The 19,409-nt window shown below is 35.7% G+C and overlaps 1 protein-coding gene across 2 annotated transcripts in view; it reads left to right on the top strand.

The window, feature by feature from the left end:
- TBC1D32 (TBC1 domain family member 32) overlaps window positions 1–18,764 on the top strand; it is a 91,838-nt gene extending 73,074 nt beyond the window's left edge. For both annotated transcript variants that reach the window (XM_076333497.1, XM_076333498.1), the window contains 6 exons: window positions 8,664–8,733; window positions 9,551–9,666; window positions 10,640–10,794; window positions 12,521–12,661; window positions 14,532–14,720; window positions 18,037–18,764. In XM_076333497.1, coding sequence (XP_076189612.1) covers window positions 8,664–8,733; window positions 9,551–9,666; window positions 10,640–10,794; window positions 12,521–12,661; window positions 14,532–14,720; window positions 18,037–18,156 — 791 coding nt within the window. In that variant the 3' untranslated portion in view covers window positions 18,157–18,764. The remainder of the gene's footprint in view (window positions 1–8,663; window positions 8,734–9,550; window positions 9,667–10,639; window positions 10,795–12,520; window positions 12,662–14,531; window positions 14,721–18,036) is intronic.
- Window positions 18,765–19,409: the final 645 nt, after the last annotated feature.

Here is a 19,409-nt window from a genome sequence, read left to right as displayed (position 1 = left end):
ACCTCCAAGCGGATGCCTTGCCCAGCAATGACAGCATCCTGCTGTGTCTTAATCATAACAGCTAAGTGCTTCCATCTAGTGTGGAAGAACTGTAATGAAGGAAAGCAGTTGTCCATACTCTGTTCACTTAGATGTTGAATACCTTAGTTTCAATCCACTCTTCTCGATGTTTTGTTCAAAGCTAGGATTTAAAACAACTTCAGGAAGGTTGAACCTGGATCTTCTACTTCATTGATTCCACCATGGACTATTGATTAGGTGGAGGTGTGTCCTGGTTTCGGCAGGGATAGAGTTAATTTCCTTCTTAGTAGCTGGTACAGTGCTGGGTTTTGGATTTAGGACCAGAACAATGTTGATAACACACCGATGTTTTAGTTGTTGCTAAGCAGTGCTTACACTAGTCAAGGACTTTTTAGTTTTCCATGCTCTACCGACTGAGAAGGCTGGAGGTGCACAAGAAGCTGGGAGGGGGCACAGCCAAACTGGCCAAAGGAACATTCCATACCATGTGATGTCATGCTCAGTACATAAACTGGGAAAAGAAACAAGGCTACATTAATTATCTAAAATTTAATCCCAACTGTGAAGAAACACCAGTTTTGAAAATCCTGTGACAATTGCATACATTAAATTATTTTTTTAGAGTGGAAAATCCCAAAGAATAGGTACAGAAACAAAACAAAGATAACATAGTAAAAGCCTCAATTCTTGATTTTCTTGAGCTTGACAGATTTTCTTTCCATGATAAACCAACCCAGTCTGTATGACATTCCTTTTTGTATTTTCTGAATGTTTTTTTCATTCAGTCTTATACAGGCACTATTGGACGTTAATTCTGGATAAGTTTGCCTGTTCAATTCTCAAATAAAAGCTCCAAAATTTAAAGGGTTGGCTGATGAACATTTTTCATTTGCAAATGCTTTTGCTATTCCATGTGCTTTAATGAAGACAAGCTTGGAAATGGGAGAGTGAGAAGCCTTCTCAGGGACAGTCAGTAGTCTGGTGGTAAGAAACTGATGTGAAAAGTAGGCAAAGGGCTGGTGGTGTCTTAATGCTTTCTTTCCCTGTCAGCAGTACCATTATCACAGAGAGGAAAGAGTGTTGCTCAGGCGAACAGCATACGTTTCATCAAGGGTTTCTTTTAAGTTTTATAGGAAAAGTTACTAAAATTTCATAGCACCTTTTTCAGACAGGTGTAGCAATGAGTGTTGTTCAGGGAAACTAGTTTAGACCAATAAATTCATCGTGATTGACATGAAACTGAAAAATCTGGCTCTAAAATTGAATCTATGATCATACTTCACTCTGGAACAGTAAAAGGGCTTGACTGTAAGAATCAGTCATATAGCTAAATTTACACTCATTTCAGGTTCTTTTTTACATCATAAAACATACAGTGTGGCATGCCTATGAAGATAGAAAATGCGCTTTGAGAACCCAAGTCTGTATTACACTTCCTATGTTTGTAAGAAGGGACAAACAAAACACACTCAAATCTTTATCAGACCGTATTTACTTAAAATTAGGTTTCTCACAGATTGAATAATGATTGATCAGATTTGTATACATTTCCCAGGGTTTTCTGCTGATGAGTGCGAAGGGTTGGAATTTCTCCAAGGAGAACAATTACTTACTGAATGCCATGTTATTTCACAGTATCTTTTCCATATACGTATGTTTAAGTGCTATCTAAGCTAAATCCTAAAACTGCTGTTACAGTAGAGACATTTTTCTGAATTAGGTAAAGCTAATGAGTTGTTAGAAGGTAAACTATATTCCAGATGCATCTTTCTAGCTGCACATCTAAGTAAGCCAAACTTGCACTTGGCAATTGCGTGTGTCCACCATTCTCTTGAATAAATTCAGGTCTGAGGAACTGAAAAACAGTTTCTAATAGTTGTTTAATTTTAATGAAGAGAAGCCACAATTTTCATGAGAGTGGATTCAGTACAATACATAGATACTCAGTGTTTATCATGTTTCTTGAAATGAGAAATTGATTATCTTAAAAAATGACAGCTTTCTAAACCCGTAGGTAGTTGTAATCAGAATAACACAGTCATCCATCTGCTGTAGAATCCCTCAGGATTTCAGTCTATTATAAAATTTGCAACTATGAAAAAATCAAATTAGTTTGGGCTGTTACCATTTTCAAGATAAGAGAAAAGGAAAAATATCTGATAAACCACTATGCAGTTGCAGTGTTTAATTACATACAGAAACACAACTCTTACTTGAAGTTTACTTTCTGCTAGCAGCAATGCTACTGCTGTGATGTGGATTCAGATGAGTAAAATGACATACAATATGTATGCTAAATGATAATGAACTCTGTCTGTCCCCTTTCCCAGAATTAATACTTTCTAGTTTGCTTTTATTTTTCTTTCTTCTTAAAAAAATCCAAAACACTGAAAACCAAATCATTGATGTCTAGCTGTAATAGGCAATAGGATGGCAAGAAACTGAAATTTGCTGTAGTAGTAAAATAGTCATAACGCATTAGGGATATGAAGTTCCTAAAATAGCCACTTGCTCTTCCTGTTAGCAAATTCCAGTTCACTGCAACATAAATGCTTTGTGGAAATGTATTAGTTTTCTCAAGGTTCCAACAAACCCATTTCTCAAAGAATTCCACTTGCAGAGTCATCTAATATGTTGGTGTCTGGATTGATCTCCGCCATGTGTTGCAGATTGCCCAAACTTGGGAATGCTACGACCTTTCAGGATCAGCTGGTTTTTTTGGTGGGTCTGGCTGTGCAGATGACCTTGCAGTTGAGTTCTCTCTTTCCACTGGACTTTGTCTCTGAAACAGCTCTGCCGTGTACTGTCAAAGGGGCAGAACCTCAGGGATTTCAGGTCTTAGCCGTAAAAGTCAAATGTCACGGTGTTTTCCTTCTCTAGATGAGGCTTAGTTCTCCAGCTGAACAAAATCTCATAGGAACTTTCTACCATTTAATGAGCTCTTAATCTTCTAAGGGTCAGGTGGATCGGGTAATGGACTGAGAAACTTTAAAAACACCAATGGGAAGCTATCAGTATAGAGCTGATCAGAAGGAGTAGCAAATGAGAAATACAGGACTACAACCCCAAATTGAGCTGAAAGGGAAGGAGAATGAAGGGCATTTGATGAACGCACCTCTTTAAAAATGGGTGCCCACTTTAAAGATGCTGTTAGCAAAAAGCATTTTGCCCTTTGCCAGTTTATATGTAACTGGACTGAAAATGTGGTTCATTCTTAATGATGTTGCTGCCGAAAATAGCTTGAGTATTTGTGATGACCAATACATAAAGAAGTTCTGGATATGAATATTTTGATCTTGTATTGTTATGACAAGCATACTGATGACATAACAGATACTTTGAATAGTCAAGGTGGAATTGCACATGAGATTACCTAGCTCTGATGAGAAACCAACAACATTCTCCAGCAATTGTTCTTGGATCTTGTTTACATTGTCTCCATTCACAGTTCAAATCCAACAATAATAATGCTTTTCTTTGAAATGGGATTTTTTTTATAGACAGTTCTAACAACGAATATGAGATTCAGACTGTCAGAAGTGCTCTAGATGAGTAGCCTGGTGGAGGAGATGACACCACCAAAAAATGGTAGCAAAATGGCAGAAGAGAATATAGTGAGAAATGTATGACTTCTGCTCTGCCCCAACTCTAAATAGTGTTTTAAAATAGAAAACTTTCATAAGGACATCAGAAGGAGAGAGGATAGGTAGTGACAAAACATAAAGTTCTATACTGACTGCTTGGGCACCTGCCCACTGACAGTGTCAATGTTTAGGTACCTGTTGAAGAGTAAGTAAAAAACCTACTTTTTTTTGGGGGGGGGGGGGGGAGATAGATTTGTGAGTTCCACAATTTCAGTTTAAAGACAAAGCCAAGGACTAGAGATCTGATAGTGAACATAACTATATACTTTAAAGATTTTTGAAGCATCTGCAGGAATTATGCAGGTGGCTCTGGCCATCATGGGATTTTCAACTGTTTGCAGTGTTGTTACTTATGTGGTTCCTTTGAATCAAAAGTATTTTCCATCCATACAAAGAAAACTAATCTTTCCTACCATCACTGAAGTTAAAATTTAACATTCATTAACATTCTGCAAAGATTATTTATATAGCTATGAAAACATTTGGCCTGGGCACCAGGAAGTGAAAAAGCTAAATCAGTAATGTGAGCAACAGCTTTAGTCATTTTCTTCACTTAACACAAAAGGGAAGCCAGTAGTTTCTTTGGGGTAACAGCAGTTAAACAGGGAAACAAATTAATTATTATCTAAAGACCATACAAGCTGTAGGAAATATGCCATAAAGCTGTTTCAGCTTGGTATCCTGTCATTTCAGTATGAATGCGATGTAGCCCATTTTCTGACTTAAAGACATAAAAGCTTCTTCATGGTAAGAGGGAAAATGAATAAGAAAGCAATCTTTCATGAGAGTTGTAAAGTTGATTGAAGTCTAGTCTGATCAGGAAGAATACTACTGGACTGTGCGTGCCGGTTAACTTACTCTGAAGTGTTTGTAGCTGTAGATTGACTTTAATAATAATATGTAATTGCCTTTGCAAATCATGCCTTATGGGATGTCTGTTTTTGTGCTCCTGAACACTGCAGAACATTTTGAGAAGTACTGCCCATTGAGATGCTTGAAATGAGCACGATCAGAGTTAGTACAAATGATCAGTCATGACCTCGAAGCAAGGAAATGCTAAGATTGCTTAAAGAATTGCTCCCTGTCTTCCCTTCATCCTGTTCTTCCCATTCCCCCTAACCCCTTTTGACATTTATGATTGCTCAGAGTTTTGCAGGAAGACCTGGAAGGTACAAACCACAGAAGACAATCAGACCATCTTTTCCTATTGACACAAGATGAAAACCTCCAAATTCCCTTCCATCACTAGGCTTTGTCTGCAATCAATCAATAAACAAACAAACAAACAAATAAATAAATAAGGAAAGGGCTTGTAAGCAGAAGTTAATCCCCACCTCTCCCCAGGTTCACCTGATTTGCATCTGGAACTATCCAGGATGCACAGGATTGCTTCTCTTCAAAGATGAGGACTAGGTAGGCAATGGCAGTGAAGCATGCCTTACCTAGGAATCCCAGATTTAGGCTCACTGAACCAGGTGGGACAAGTTGCTCAGTGAGCCCTCTTTGCCTTTTTTTGCCCTGCTCCCTATGCTTGCTGCTCCCCCCCTCAAGCAGCAGAGGTCCTAATTCTCTCTTTCTGGTTCTCAGTGGAATGCTGAATTTGGTTTAGAGATAGAAGGGTTGGAAACCAGAGGAAGATTACCAAGTCATATGAAGAAATACTTCTTGATTGTAGAAAAAGATAATAATCTACAATTTTTCAAGTGTAGTGGTTTTTTTTTTTCGTTTAAAGTTATCACTGACAATTAATAGTTTACAGTCCTTGGTGTTTCAAAGGAAGCATTTTCTCTTTTGAATGAACAAGATTGTGTTAAATAGTGGATTTAAAAAAAGATTTCAGAGCAGGCATACCAATATTTCTTATGATTAGCTTACCTGAAGTGTGTATGGTAGGTTGCTAATATAAAGAGCAGTTGCATGGCTAAAAAAGGCTAAAAAAAAAAATAGGTGTCATTTACACTTAAAAATGGTCCATACTTACTGCTGTGGGTTTTTTTATGCATTTTAGAATGACAGATAAAGTCAACTTTCTATTATAATTTTTTTTTTTTAAATTGTAAATAAACTCCTAGAGAAATCTGATATCCTTTAAGTCACTAGTTTAATTTTGGCTTAATTTCTATTTTACAGTGTTTTACATTTTTAAAGAAGTAAGTGTAAAATACATGTTCAACATAGAATTTTTGTTTTATTAGATAAATAGAAAGGAAGCTGCCAAAGCATGTTGTTCATTCCATTTAATAATAGCCACAGTGCTGTATCATGTTGTTACCTAATTCACAGTTCAGAGAGGTGTTCTGTCCTTTGAGGATAAACGGCATTCTTATTTAGAAAATTGGTCTGTCGATGCCTTCTGTTATGAAACCCATTGTGTTTTAAGACAGTTAGTTATATCAGGTGTATTGATAAATATCTGTCAAATGAGTTTTGTAGAAAGTTAAATTCAGTGTATTAAATCAGAGATATGAGCATCATTACAATAGTACAGTCACAACATACTCCTGCAAGCTTACTAGTCAACTTTTTATCCATGGATTGCAATATGCAGTATTTCAATATTCCACTTCTTGTTAATAACAATTTTCTAAGCTTAATGGAGCATTTAAGGTTTCTAGGTCCAGTTTTTAATCAGTGGGAAGTGGTCCTTTGTGTATTCTAAATGACTTTATAGTTTTCTAAAGCCTAGTCTTCCCAGTCTATTAATTGGTTAACAAAATGGAAAATCAAAACTTTTGACCGAGGACAGAGAACCACAGTTTGTGCGTTCCCATTGTGAGTTGTGGATTGGCAGCAACTTGACTGCCTAGTGTACGGAGCTATGATTACATCAATTACACTGGTGTACAAAAGCAAGAGTTTTTGCCTTGATGAGGTACTGTGTAATATAGAATTATTATTCATTCCAAACTTGATGTTAATTTTATCTTCTTTCACAATACAGAGGAAAATATCAAAAGGAAAACTGATAAGGAGAAAACCCTTTTCAGCAACTAAGAAATTTATTACAACAGTGAAGAAAAGACAATGAGAATCAATGAAATCAGTTATGTTCCTTTAATGTTAATGGGAGATAAGCATTCAGTACTTGCTGTAAACTGTTACAGAATGGAAACTGGGCTCAGATTGTGGGTTGTGGTAGAGCTGTTCCTCATGACACCCTTGCTGGACTTGGATACCAGCTCCTGCATTGCACCCACAGAAGGATCCACCTCAAAAGGGAGACAGGGCTTCCTTGTGGCTTAGAGGTTGTTATAGCGCTTGCCTCTCTCCTGCCGTTAAATATGGTCGTGTCAGGACTGAATTAGCCGTTAGTCATAGCCAACTCATGCAAATTCCCCCTGGTTTCTAGGATATAAGTATGCCTCTTGCCTTCACAGTTGCACACAGGAACCTGAAAATGAATTGACTTAGTATGGTAATTGCAGCCTGAGTAAACAGGTAACTTGGAATAGGAGCTGTAAAAAGATATGAACTGTTTCACTCATCTCTGTGGGTTTTTAACTGAAATGCCCTGTGATTTTATATGTACTCTTCCAAATATTGTGTTGCTGGTATGCTATGCAAAAGGTATTTGAACTTCTGTTCTTGGGGTGTAAAAAAACCTCTCTGATGTGGGTTTGCTATTTCAATCCCATCAGATTACTGAATAAATTATTTTTACTCAAAGACCAGTTGATTTTTCTTATGTATAAAAGTATTTGTCAAAAGTACAAGGTTAATTTCTCATGACCCTAACACTTAGATCATTGTCCTCTATTAAAGGTCTAATACAGAGTGGTTTTTTTTTTTCTTACCATACTTCCTCTGCTGAATTTTATTGCTTCTTTGTCGAGTGTAATTTTGCTGTATTGTTTTCTTCATAAAAATTTCAACCTACTTCATCTCATTTGAGCAGAGTGCTTCTTACTTTTTCTTTAACTTCCTAACCAGAGGCATTTCCTCCCTTAACCTGTAAATACTTTGTCTTTAATACCTTAGTCCCTGTTTGCTTACCAGGAACATAGAGTGTTTAGCTGAATGGGTAGCCAGGGAATCCTTCAGTTTGATTTCTCTGTCTGCCTGCGAAGGATCTAGAAAAAATACATATCAAGTTACTGTGTGATCTGCTTAATCAGATTTTTACATTTATCACTTACATGAATATATTTTAACTTCTGCTGCCATATGTTATTTACATTTTTAACAAATTATGTCAGTTGTTAGGGGTTTTTTTAATTTGTTTCGTTTCTTGTTCCTTTTAAGTAGCATTTTGAAAGAAGTATATTAAAGGTTTAAGCCCTCAGCTTTGTAACGCATAATATTATTGGACTGTAATTTTTTTCTGAGGTATAGTTATCTTAGATGATATATGTACACGAGAGAAACAATGCCCCATTTTTAATTGCATTTAGAATTCAAAATTTTGAGAAACTATTACAACAGAGGTTGCTTTAATTTATGATTTATTAATTTGTCTAACTTGGATTTTTAATTTAAACAAATGCAGAAAATGGGGTATATATTACTTTGTGAAAGAACAATACATAGAAATACAGGATTTTTTTAAATCCATCAGTGTTAAAGTTTTCTGTGATTTGTATCAAAATAGATTTTTTGTTAATAAAGTTGGTTTTACAGCTAGGAGACTTAAGGCCACCGGAATGGAAGAAAGTAGATCAGAAAATTCTGCTTTGTCTGATTTCTTGGCCAGAAAGGATAAAGCTCTAATAAGAAATGGGACTGAAAAAGATGTTGTTTGTTTACATCGTCCTGTAAAGCTAATGCTAACTGTACTAACAGTGAAGATTACCTTATAAAGAAGGTGATTTTAATCAAAAAAATACACGTATATGAAGAATGCAGGTTCTTGATGCATCCTTTGCAAACACTACTGAACTCATTTCAAATAAGAAACAGTTCTCCAGAATTGGCATTCATACATAAAAGAAGCTTTACGTTAGTATTCAGTTAAAATCATATTTATCATAATACTTTACTATATTTTTTCTTTTGTTTTAGCCATGGATGCAGATGTGAAGAATGAAAGCCTTTCATCTGTGCAGCAGCTTGGTGTTGAAATGACAGTCAGGTACATGGTATTAAAATAATTCCCTAGTGTGTTTCTAGGTTTTGTTTGATTTTCATGGAATGACTTTAATGATATTTAATCCATCAACTCAATGCTTGACACCATTTAAATCTAAAGAACATCTTTAAGAAAATGAATTCTAACTTTGAAAATGAAAAAGGTATTAGTACATAATTAAATTATCTTTACAGATTATATAGGTTATTATCCTTTATTGTTGTAAAGGCTAATTGTATCTTGTTAGTAAGATTTACCATAAAATTACATTACCCTGAGTTATGTGTCTTTTTTTCCCCTCACATTACTTCTCTAAATAGCTCTGTTTAGCTCAGCTTAGTTATATGCCATTTAAACATTTTATTTGGCTGGTAATTTGCAGAGCCGTGATGAAGGAAAAGCTAATGTTTCTGTACTTCCACAGATTGTTATGTTTAGTATTAATATTTGAATTCTCATGCTAATAATTACACATACAATACACTTCATGGCATTCTAAATAATGTATGTGAAGAAGATGAGTTGTGTGTGTTAGAGTACTTGCTCCTCCCCACCACAGTCTCTAAAACTGAACTAAAAGGAATTTAGGTGAGGAATTGTAACACTGAGTAGCAGATGTTTGGTGTGCATCCTTCCTAGATAAAGCATAATATCTTCTATTAAACCATTTATGTGTATATCTACAACATAGTGTTTGTGATGAACAACGCTATGACAGCTTAACTTTCACAGGCCTATTAAATATGAGTTCTTGCTTTTTAGGAATTAAAAAAAAATATTTAACCTTTAAACAGTTTTGGTTTTTAACTTTTTGTGCTAGATATGGAAAATATCTAAACTTGCTAAAAGAACATGCTGAAAATGGGCTGTGCTTCGTGTTAATGAATTGTGAGAAATTTCTGAAACAACAGCAAAGAACTGTGGTATCCTCACTTCGTATCCTTTCTTGATGGCATAAATTATATTGCCTAAAAATGCCAGTGGAATTTGAACTCTCAGTTTGGGCTTTTGATGGTGATGCAGATGTGTAAAATGTACTGAAAGGAAAAAAAAAAAAAGCAGCACTTTTACTTTGAAATTTTGTTGAGTTAAAATGCACACCCAATGCACTCAAGAAAATTTTCACCCGTTTGTTCCCATACTTTGTTAAAATTGTAAGTCTCATTCATTTTTGTCATAAGCTGTTTTGGAGTAGGATCACATCTTTCTGTATGTGATAAAGAGTCTGCAGCAATGCACCTTTTGAGCATTAATGAGTATTTGTGGTACTCCCACAATACCAACAGTGTTAATGGTATTACCCATGTAATGATAGGTGGCTGTAATCTGATCAACAGAAATGTTTTGACTTCTGACTGTTTTATATCTACTGTGGAACTTTTTTTTTTTTAAATAAAACATACCCCTTTCCAACAAGCTTTGCTATATTCTTCAGGTATTAGACTTACATATCACTATTAAAATACACTTCAGGTGTATTAGTCAGAATATGCTTAATCTCTTTTTTAAAGCTTTTCTTTTACTGTGGTTTTTTTCCATAATCTTCGCAACTCCTGTTTTCCTCCTCCACCATTCTCCTTTCTTGTACTATAAGCACACTTGTTTTGGTGTGGGTTTTTTTGCATTTACTTGTTTTTTGTTCACTTTTGTTGATTTTGGCTTGACTACTTATGGACTGGGAAAAAAGTAGCGTATAGGGAAAATAGCTGAAATTGTTTCTCTTAACTCAGTTTGAGAGGCAGCCGTGCCTCAAGAAGCTGCCTTCTGTGCAGCTATATTCCCCTTGTCCCACCTCTAACAAACCAGCTCTTGCCTCTGTGTGCCTGGGCCTGGGGAGGAGGAGGGCTGCAGTTCCTGCAGGGCAGCGGGGAGGAGATCTCTGCCCCAGTTCCTTAACCTTCTCACGCAGGCTGCTTGCAGGAGCGCTATGCTGGCTACGACTGGTTTGCATCTTCTGTCTTCCTCATCATGTCAGGGGACGGGGAGAAGACACTGACGTTTCTTCAGCGATTTTCACGTCTCCTTGTTTCAGCATTTCTCTGGCTACCAAGACTGCATATATCTGTAAGAAATTAAAAGCTGTTTCTTTCTGAAAGGCAACTTTGAAAGTTTCTAAAGGAGACTTTATCAATTTCCTTAGTTTTGGTGGGTTTTTTTAATGCATTAAGTTTTCATTAAAGCCCTCTAACTGAATACGTGACCCTGAAAATTTCTCTCAGAAAAATATAGATTTGACATTTGCTCAAATGGTTGTTAAAAGTAGTGAAATAACAGGTGGACTGATAGTAAAGGCAATGTTATTGAATTTTAAAGCTGGCAGTAAAATAAACTTTGTTAGTGGCATTAGATTCTGTGTGAAGGCTGCAATACTGTTGAATGACCTTTTTTTTTTATTATTACAGTATGCAAGTCCATCCTTTTGATTTTTTTTTTTTTTTTAGTAAAACTATCAGTTTTAAAATTTACTAAATACACTAGAATGTATTTAGTAAATTTTAAAAATTATTACTGCCCATATATTGAATGCTTGACAATTTTAAATTATCAGTATTTTGGATCAAGTTTGTAGTATAGGAAACATAATTTCCATCTTTCGTTAGGGGTGATTCCATCTATTTAAAATAAAACCCTTCCAGTTTGACTTTGTACATTGTCACGTTGTCTCAAATGTTTTGAACATAAACTATAAAACAACTGTAGTCTTTACGAGAGAATTCTGGGGTATAAGAAGCACGGATTAGATTCCGTACCTCTTCTGCAGGCAGTCTTCTGTATTAATACGAATTGGTCTGTCTTGTCACCAGAAGTGACCGTGTTGGTCCACTCACAGCACTGAGTCCAGCCCTGAGGTTGTTCCAACACAATGAAATTTTGCTCCATTGTGTGAATACAATTGTGCTGAACACCGTCCGTGCTGAGAACTTCAGAGTCGTCTTCCATACAAGAACTAGCCAGCACTGCAGGCAGGTTGCTGCAGTGCTAACGTTCATTCTCAACACCTAAATGATTTCTTTTTCATAATATATCTTGAAAACACAAAGAGAAAATTCAATAATTAACCTATTTGCGTAACGACCGCAATGTAAACTGAAATAACATGTCAAAACATGCATGAGGAATTACCCAGCCATTGGATTGTGATGCTGCCTACCGCAGGAAGGAGGAAAATTCCAAAGGATGTACCTTGACCTTCTAGCACGAAGCCAAGGATTCATTACCTAGAAACCAGGCACTGATATCCAGAGCTTTCCAGACTGATAAAACCTCTGTTCCTTTTGCTGCACAACATAGAAATTCACTCGTACTAGCTGCACATACTGCAAAGAAACGTGCACTCAGAAAAGAACTTCAAATACCATAGAAGTTCCACTCTATCCACCAGTAAATGGGAAAAAAAAATCCAACAGAAATTAGTCTTTTTTTCCCTTCTGTTCTTTTGTTTAAAATATAACAACAGTTTCTCCATCCCTGCTTTGACAATTAAAGCTTACATGCAATGAACAACTAGATTTCTAATGAAAAGGAATAGTCAGGATATATTTAATAACAGTTTCTAACTTTTAATTTTCTTTAGTTTAACTACATGTTTTTCCTGATGGTTACCAGCTTTTTTGTTTATTCTATTTCCTGTCTCTAAAATAACTGGGATGGCTTATCTTACAAGTAAATGTGTATATTTTTATATATTGTTCTCAGGAAGGTATTTTAAAATAACACATTTTTGTAGTCTGTAATCCTTTTCCTCAATTTTATTGTTGTTGATGATGATGATGATGTTGTTGTTAATCAGATGCACCTGCCTATTACCACAGTGGAATCTGGCATCCATCCAGTCTATTTTTGCAGTGCTCACCACATCGAAATGTTGCTGAAAGCTGAGTTGCCACTTGTCTTTTCAGCCTTCCACATGTCTGGTTTCACTCCATCCCAGGTAACTGATGAAAGTGTATCAAAGTATCATCAACTTTTTGACTTAAATCCACAAAGTCAAGGACGTTCAGGAACTACTGTGGTTTTTCTATACAGCACTTGTGTGGTGGTTATGAAACTGGGGGTAAAAGATAGTATTGAATGCATAGTGTCTTAGAGCATCTGAAAATAGAAAGCAACTGACTGTGGTAGAATAATGACAGTGTACTGCAGCTGATGACCTTCCATTACATGTTCATGCAGAAAACTTGATAAAAGTAATATATACTAAAACCTCAGATTTATCATTAAAAATAAATAGAATATCTTATTCCCCGGAATAATTTTCTAAATTTTCCATAAGAGGGAAATGAGTAAATTGGGATAGGTGTATAATAGGAAGCAATTCAGGTGATATTAGAGGAAAATGAATTTTATGTGAGCTACCATAACTATTACAATCAGGTTACACACTATTCTTTTATATTAAAGAGATGTTACTAAAGAAGAATATTTATCCATAATGTTAGCTTTCATTTTACCTATTTACTACAATTCTTTGGTAATATGGAATGCTAGGTATGGAGCTTTACTTGTAAAGACTACAGTCATGATGAAGCATAAACCGCTTAATGCAATAATGAGTTAGATTGCCAATGCAAAAGGCCTCTTACCACAGTAAGAAAGCTTATTGCTGTTCCAAGGCAAGAAAAATATTTTTCATCTTATGCCTTCAAAATTCCTTTTTGCCACCAGATTTGCAGCTTAAGAGACTTCTTAATGGGGGGCAGATGCCAGTGTGGTACAGATACTGCTTAAAATAGTCAGCTTGGGATTTGGTCTTTGAGGAGAGAAGGTTGGCAGATGAGGGACTTTATCTCAGCATAGGAATGAGGTGCTTATAATAAGGTTCCTGTTTTGGAGTGGGAAAACACACGGGGACAGTCACTCCTTCCTCAACTATTCTTGTGTAAGTTATACCGAATGCTTTTTTTATTGTTTGCACTCAATTAATAATAGACTAGTTATTGTTCTAAACTGCTGACAAGATTTTTTGTTTGGGGATTTTGTTTTTTTTTATTTAACGTGTTACTGAAATGCCACTGGTGGGTGCCACTGTATCCTCTGTGTGATTTTGCAGTTGTACTGCAGGATTAAAACCAAACAAACCCTGAACTGTCAAAACAACGCTGATGTATTTAAGTGCTTGTGTGCATCAATAAATACCCGAAAACAGATTTAATGCCAGAGTATGGCTGCTGTCATCTAATTATAATCTTGGTACTTCTGCTGCTGTGTATTTTTAAACACTTTAAGGACTGATTAGCAGAAGATTTGTGGTCTAGAACTAAATGAAATGTGCTGTACACATCTTAATACATTGTGATTCAGAACTGGAAAAAGGAGTCACTAAGTGTGTTCCATACCCATTTCATTAAATGAAAACGTGTCTTAGGGAAGGGCCTAACATTCATTTATAAGGCAAAGAACTACTTTAATTTAAAGGAAAATCCACATTAAAGGCACCTTCATCACCCTCATTACCCTTTAGGCCACATTTTAAAATAACTTGAAAAAATCACCTCCGCTTTCATTGGACTTTGAGTTTTATGTCTCAACCTCAGCAGCTGCCAGAATATACTCAGATAAGTGAGATGCATGGATGCAGGGTGTTATGTTTAGCAGAACTCACTGGAAGTCTATTCAGAGGCTGCGATGTAAAAAACGGTGATTCTTGGCTTCATTTGTACTTCATCTGTTTTATTTTCATAAATAGGGTAATCTTATAGGAAAAAGGGTTTGTAGTATAGAAAAGTTTAAGAGGTAAACCTGATCAATTATGACTGAATGTCTACAGCAACTTAATTATATATAATTTCATTCTCATCTAGATTTGTCTGCAATGGATAACTCAGTGTTTCTGGAATTACATGGACTGGAGTGAGATCTGTCACTACATTGCTATATGTATTTTCCTTGGTCCCGATTATCAAATATATATGTGTATTTCTGTGTTCAGACACCTACAGCAAGACATCCTACAGCACACTGAAGCCCAAGATCTCCAGGTTTTTCTTAAAGTAAGGGTTTCTTTTTTAATTTTTCAATTGCTGAAGGGAATCAAAGCTCTCAATACTGAAAATATATGTGTTACTTAATCTGAAGCTTTTACTGGATTTCACTTATTAATTTTAAATGAGTGAAATAATACTTTAATTTTATTTACTTCCTGGCAGGAAATTGTGGTATAGTGTTTTCCAGAGAATAGCTTTCCTGCATTTTGTCCTGATCAGTTCCCTTTGTAAGCAAAGTAAATAGCCACATTAAGTCACGAGGGCATTTGATTCAGTTCTCTCTATGTGGCCTCAATCTCATTAAACTAGATGTTCTCCAGGAAGGTGGGTTTGCACAGTGGTCTCCTACTGAAGCTTGAAGATAGGCGACACAAAGCTCAGTGAGCTGTTACTTTGAACAGATGCCAATTACTGTACAACTACCCTCACAATTTCATATTCTTTGCCATATTATAAATTACGTTTGGTTATTGGATTCTTTTTGCAGGGTACTGCTTATCTATAGATGCAGTCATGAGTAGATACAAATATTTGACTCTTCTTCCCAAAGACATTTTTGCTTTTTTCTCTGGTCTTTTTTTTCTTTTTCTCCAGTCAGAATTCTTTTGAGGGCTATATATCTGCATCTTAGTCTGTCCTAACAACAGTTTTCTGACTAGTTTGCATCCAACTTACTTATCTTTAATATGAATAATATGTCAGCTCAGTCATTTGCCTTGAAAATGTTTGGTACGCAGTCTAATGAGGGAATTGTTTTGTTTGATCTGGTTTTGGTCAATGTGGCTTAAAAACTACTTCATCTTGATGGCATTATTGGGATAGTTTATGTAAATTATAGAAGAGAGAATTTGTATGTTGTCACCTACAGTATAAACAGGCCAAAGATTTGACATATTAGTATTAAATTAACGAGAAATACTCTATATTAATGCACTATGGGAGTATTTACAATTCATTGTAAATGAATTTCTGCAGTGACTACTGCAGAAAAAGAGGAGTTAATAGCATACTTAAACTGTACTCTTGTTTTGATAGCTCTTAATTCATCTAAAGAGAAAAAAATATTCTGTCATTGTATTCATTCAATTTCAGCTATATTACGGGCTTCATGTGAGGTTACTAACGCAAAGGCGTTAGTCAGCTGCCGTTTTATTGGAATAACCAAAATCAGTTTCAAGTTTTAGCCTATTTCTCAGCACAACATTCACAAATTTGGATTACTGTAGTGGAGCAATTCTCTTAAAAGTGGAAGTGTGAACTATTCTGAGAACATAATCCAAGTTAAGAAAAAAATCCAACACACCTATAACCTTTGAATATTCTTTTTTTTTTTTTTTAATGTAATGTCACAGCTTGAACTTCATACTAGCAATGGTCATTTGCTATACGAACAAGTCCTGCTGCCTATTTTCCTTCCAAGAACTGATAGTACTTTCTGTTTTTAAGCTTCTAACATGCTTCATATCTGTAATGAAAAGATGATGATTTGACAGCAATACACCTTTGTTGGTGTTATCTAATAAGTAGTTCCAGCTATCTATTAAAATTAAAAACAAATATTTTCTTCTTAAAATAAAAATATACTTTCATTTGCACATGAAAAAAGAAGTTGGAGACAACTTTGCTGTCAATTCAGATTACATTATGCCTAGCACTTAAAATAAGTAAAACATTCACCCTTTCAATGTGTCCTTATCACTAGAAAGTGATAAGAAACAGATGACCACCTATGAAAGAGATCATCTTCTATTACTCTATAATTTGCCTTTCCTCTGCACCAAGAGGAAAGTAGAAGTAACAAATTGTCCATGAACATTTTTTCCCTTTTCCTGGTTCTTTCTGTTGGCTGAGATGGGTTACTAACAGTTATGATCCCTTCTTGAAGTTTCAGCATTAACTGAATTTTAAATTTATTGCTTGGTCTTTTATTAATGCTTTGATGGAAGGATGAAGGTGCATAGCTTTGTAATTTCCACATGTGAACCAAGAATACTGTAACCTGCCACCTCAGGAAACCCATTTTGACTATTTGGTTTCATTTGGATAAAATAGAGAAACTGAGGCTACAGGGTTTGTGACTTGTTGTCATAGCACATGTAGGCCAGTATGTCAGTCTCTTCTAGGAGTAATTTAGCTACTCTTCACTTTATTTTCTGTGAGTATGGGCCATATTATTGACAACTAAGTTGCTGACCGATGCTTTAATATGTGTGCACATTTAATCAATAGAGGATTTGACTGCTTAAAAAAAAAAAAAAAAAAGAGTTTGATACCTACTACAGTTCTCTATTGGAGTCAGTTTTCTTTTCCACTGTAGTCAACCTTCTCACACTGCATGAAGAGCAACTTGGAAGGTAAAATCATGCCTTTGCTTTCACTTGTGAGTAGGGGAGGAGAACTATAAAGACCGTCTCGAATTCCTGTTCAGATGCCTAAGTGCAGCCTTCCAAGCCTGAGTAGATGTTCTCAGGAGAATTCTGCTTCACAGAGATGCACAGTCAATACACCAGCAGATACATGTGTCCACAAGGACTGTCTGGCTCCAGAGAGCTTTTTGCAGCACATGCTGCCAACAGCGGTAATACTGCTTAGTAGATGGTGGGCACACAAGTTGTTCCAGTTCAAAGCAGCAACAAATTCACCCATTTTACCCAGACTGTTCTTCAGGATCCTGCTTTCTGCAGTGCATCCTCCCTCTCCCACTAATATAGTAGCCACGAGAAGGAACATGGCCTGTTCGTTTCTTTGTCCTGAGGGCACCTTCTTTTACTCTGTGTTTTGGAATTAGTAAGAATTAATCGTTTGTGGTGATGCAGAAGTGTTTATTCTGTTTTTACTTAAGCACTTCATAAAGATCTCTCTTTATCATTGACTTTAAAAATAAGTATCTACTGTTACTCTCCTGGTTTTATTGAGAATCTAGTTGGATATAAAAGCCACATTAACAAACTTTTAGCATGCCATGTGCTGGTATAGAAATCTTTTAAAAGAATATTTTAGTACCTGGCTTTGCCTTCTTAAAGCTTCCTGTGTTTTCCTTAAGAATCTTCATATGGCATGTTCTCCAAAAATGAGAGGAACAACGTCCACCTGAAAAAACTATTTGTTACCAAGACTTGTAATTAGAAAGAACTGTTTGGAAGCAGATATTACGAATTCTTTATTTCTAAATGAAATGTAATAAAATATGTGTATTTTAAACACCCAGGCTGTGACAAGCAGAACAAAATAAGCTGTCTTTAGAAGCTTGGAATTCATTAAATTTGAGTTGTACATCTTTTTTTTCCTAGCTAATAAATGTTTTCTGTGTGTATTTGTGCAGGAAGAAGCACTCCATGGATTTCGAGTGAGTGATTATTTAGAATACATGGAAAGCTTGGAGGCAACCTACAGACCTATGCTGCTGAAAGACATGAGAAACATAAGAGTACAGAATACATAGATGAAGCAAACGAGCACTTTATTTTCCAGCTTTGGTTACATCCTTTAAAAGGATGCTGATTGATTGATATATCAATCTCACCTAAAACAAGTCAGGCTGTGTAAATGTACATACTGTAAAATAAATAAGGAGGATTTTCAGAATATAGTTTTTGCAAAAGGACTTAATCTAAGTTTGATGACCTAAAATACCACATTTTCCCAGCCAGGCTATATGCGCAGCCTCATTTTCGGTTAGCAGAAGGCAGCTTCAGAACCCACCTGGGTTCTGAAGTAGGACGCTGAAGTGTCTTCCTTAGAACATAAGTCTTCCTTATAAAGCCTTGAACCTGTTCCCAACTCATTGCATTATCGTCATCTCCTTGTAGCACAGTCCTAAAACCTTCATATTTCGCTAGGGTCTGACAAAGTGATTTTTCTTAGAAACAACTGCTAGTATGTATTCATATGCATGAAAAGTCAACAAATGAAAAACAAATTCCCTGTACACAGCTGTTCTGACTTTGTGGATAAGGTTGAGAAAATGAGGTGTTCAAATGCATGCAATGAAAAAAGACTGATATTCCTGTCTTTTTTTTAAAATAAAATAAATCATTTTATGTCATAAAACATCTATTTGTAACATACACTCTCTGTCTGCATAAGTGAATGAGAAGTCCTTGAGCAGCCTGCTTTTCATATCTCTGGAAAATGATCATTTTTAAAGATTCTGGTTTCATTCAGACAGGAAAACTAATAAGAAGCTTTATCTGTGCTTGCCTTTCATCATCAGTGAAAAGCAAGAATTAAGGCTGCTAGATATTTTCTAACAGCAGTGCAGTGTAGGTAAAATTTCAACATTGTTGAAGTTGACTGAAATTCCCAATTTCAAAAGAAACATGGTTTTCTTGAGGAGCGCTGCATCCATTTGCTGTAAGGATAGGGTTTAGGTAATGGTCAGTGGGCAGCTGAGGAAACATTCTAGCAGCTTTCTTTTCCATATTATATTATATTGTTAAATTTTATTTAAGAAAGCAATATATATTTGTGCACCAATTAATAGTTGGGGTTTTTAATCCAAATTTCAAAGCACTGGGCATGATGTTGAGTCAATAAATAATACTCAGTTAGATGACAACATATTCCTAAAATTAATACTACAGTTGGCTTGTCAAGAATTAATAAATGCCTTTGTATTTGATTGAAATTATGGCCAATAAAATGATAGTTATTGGCAAGCAGGAGGACTTCCTTCAGTATTTGCAAGTAATCAAA

This window comes from Aptenodytes patagonicus, chromosome 3 (genome assembly GCF_965638725.1).
Source record: "Aptenodytes patagonicus chromosome 3, bAptPat1.pri.cur, whole genome shotgun sequence".
NCBI classification, from domain to species: Eukaryota; Metazoa; Chordata; class Aves; order Sphenisciformes; family Spheniscidae; genus Aptenodytes; species Aptenodytes patagonicus.
This window is presented reverse-complemented; position numbering and strand designations above follow the sequence as displayed.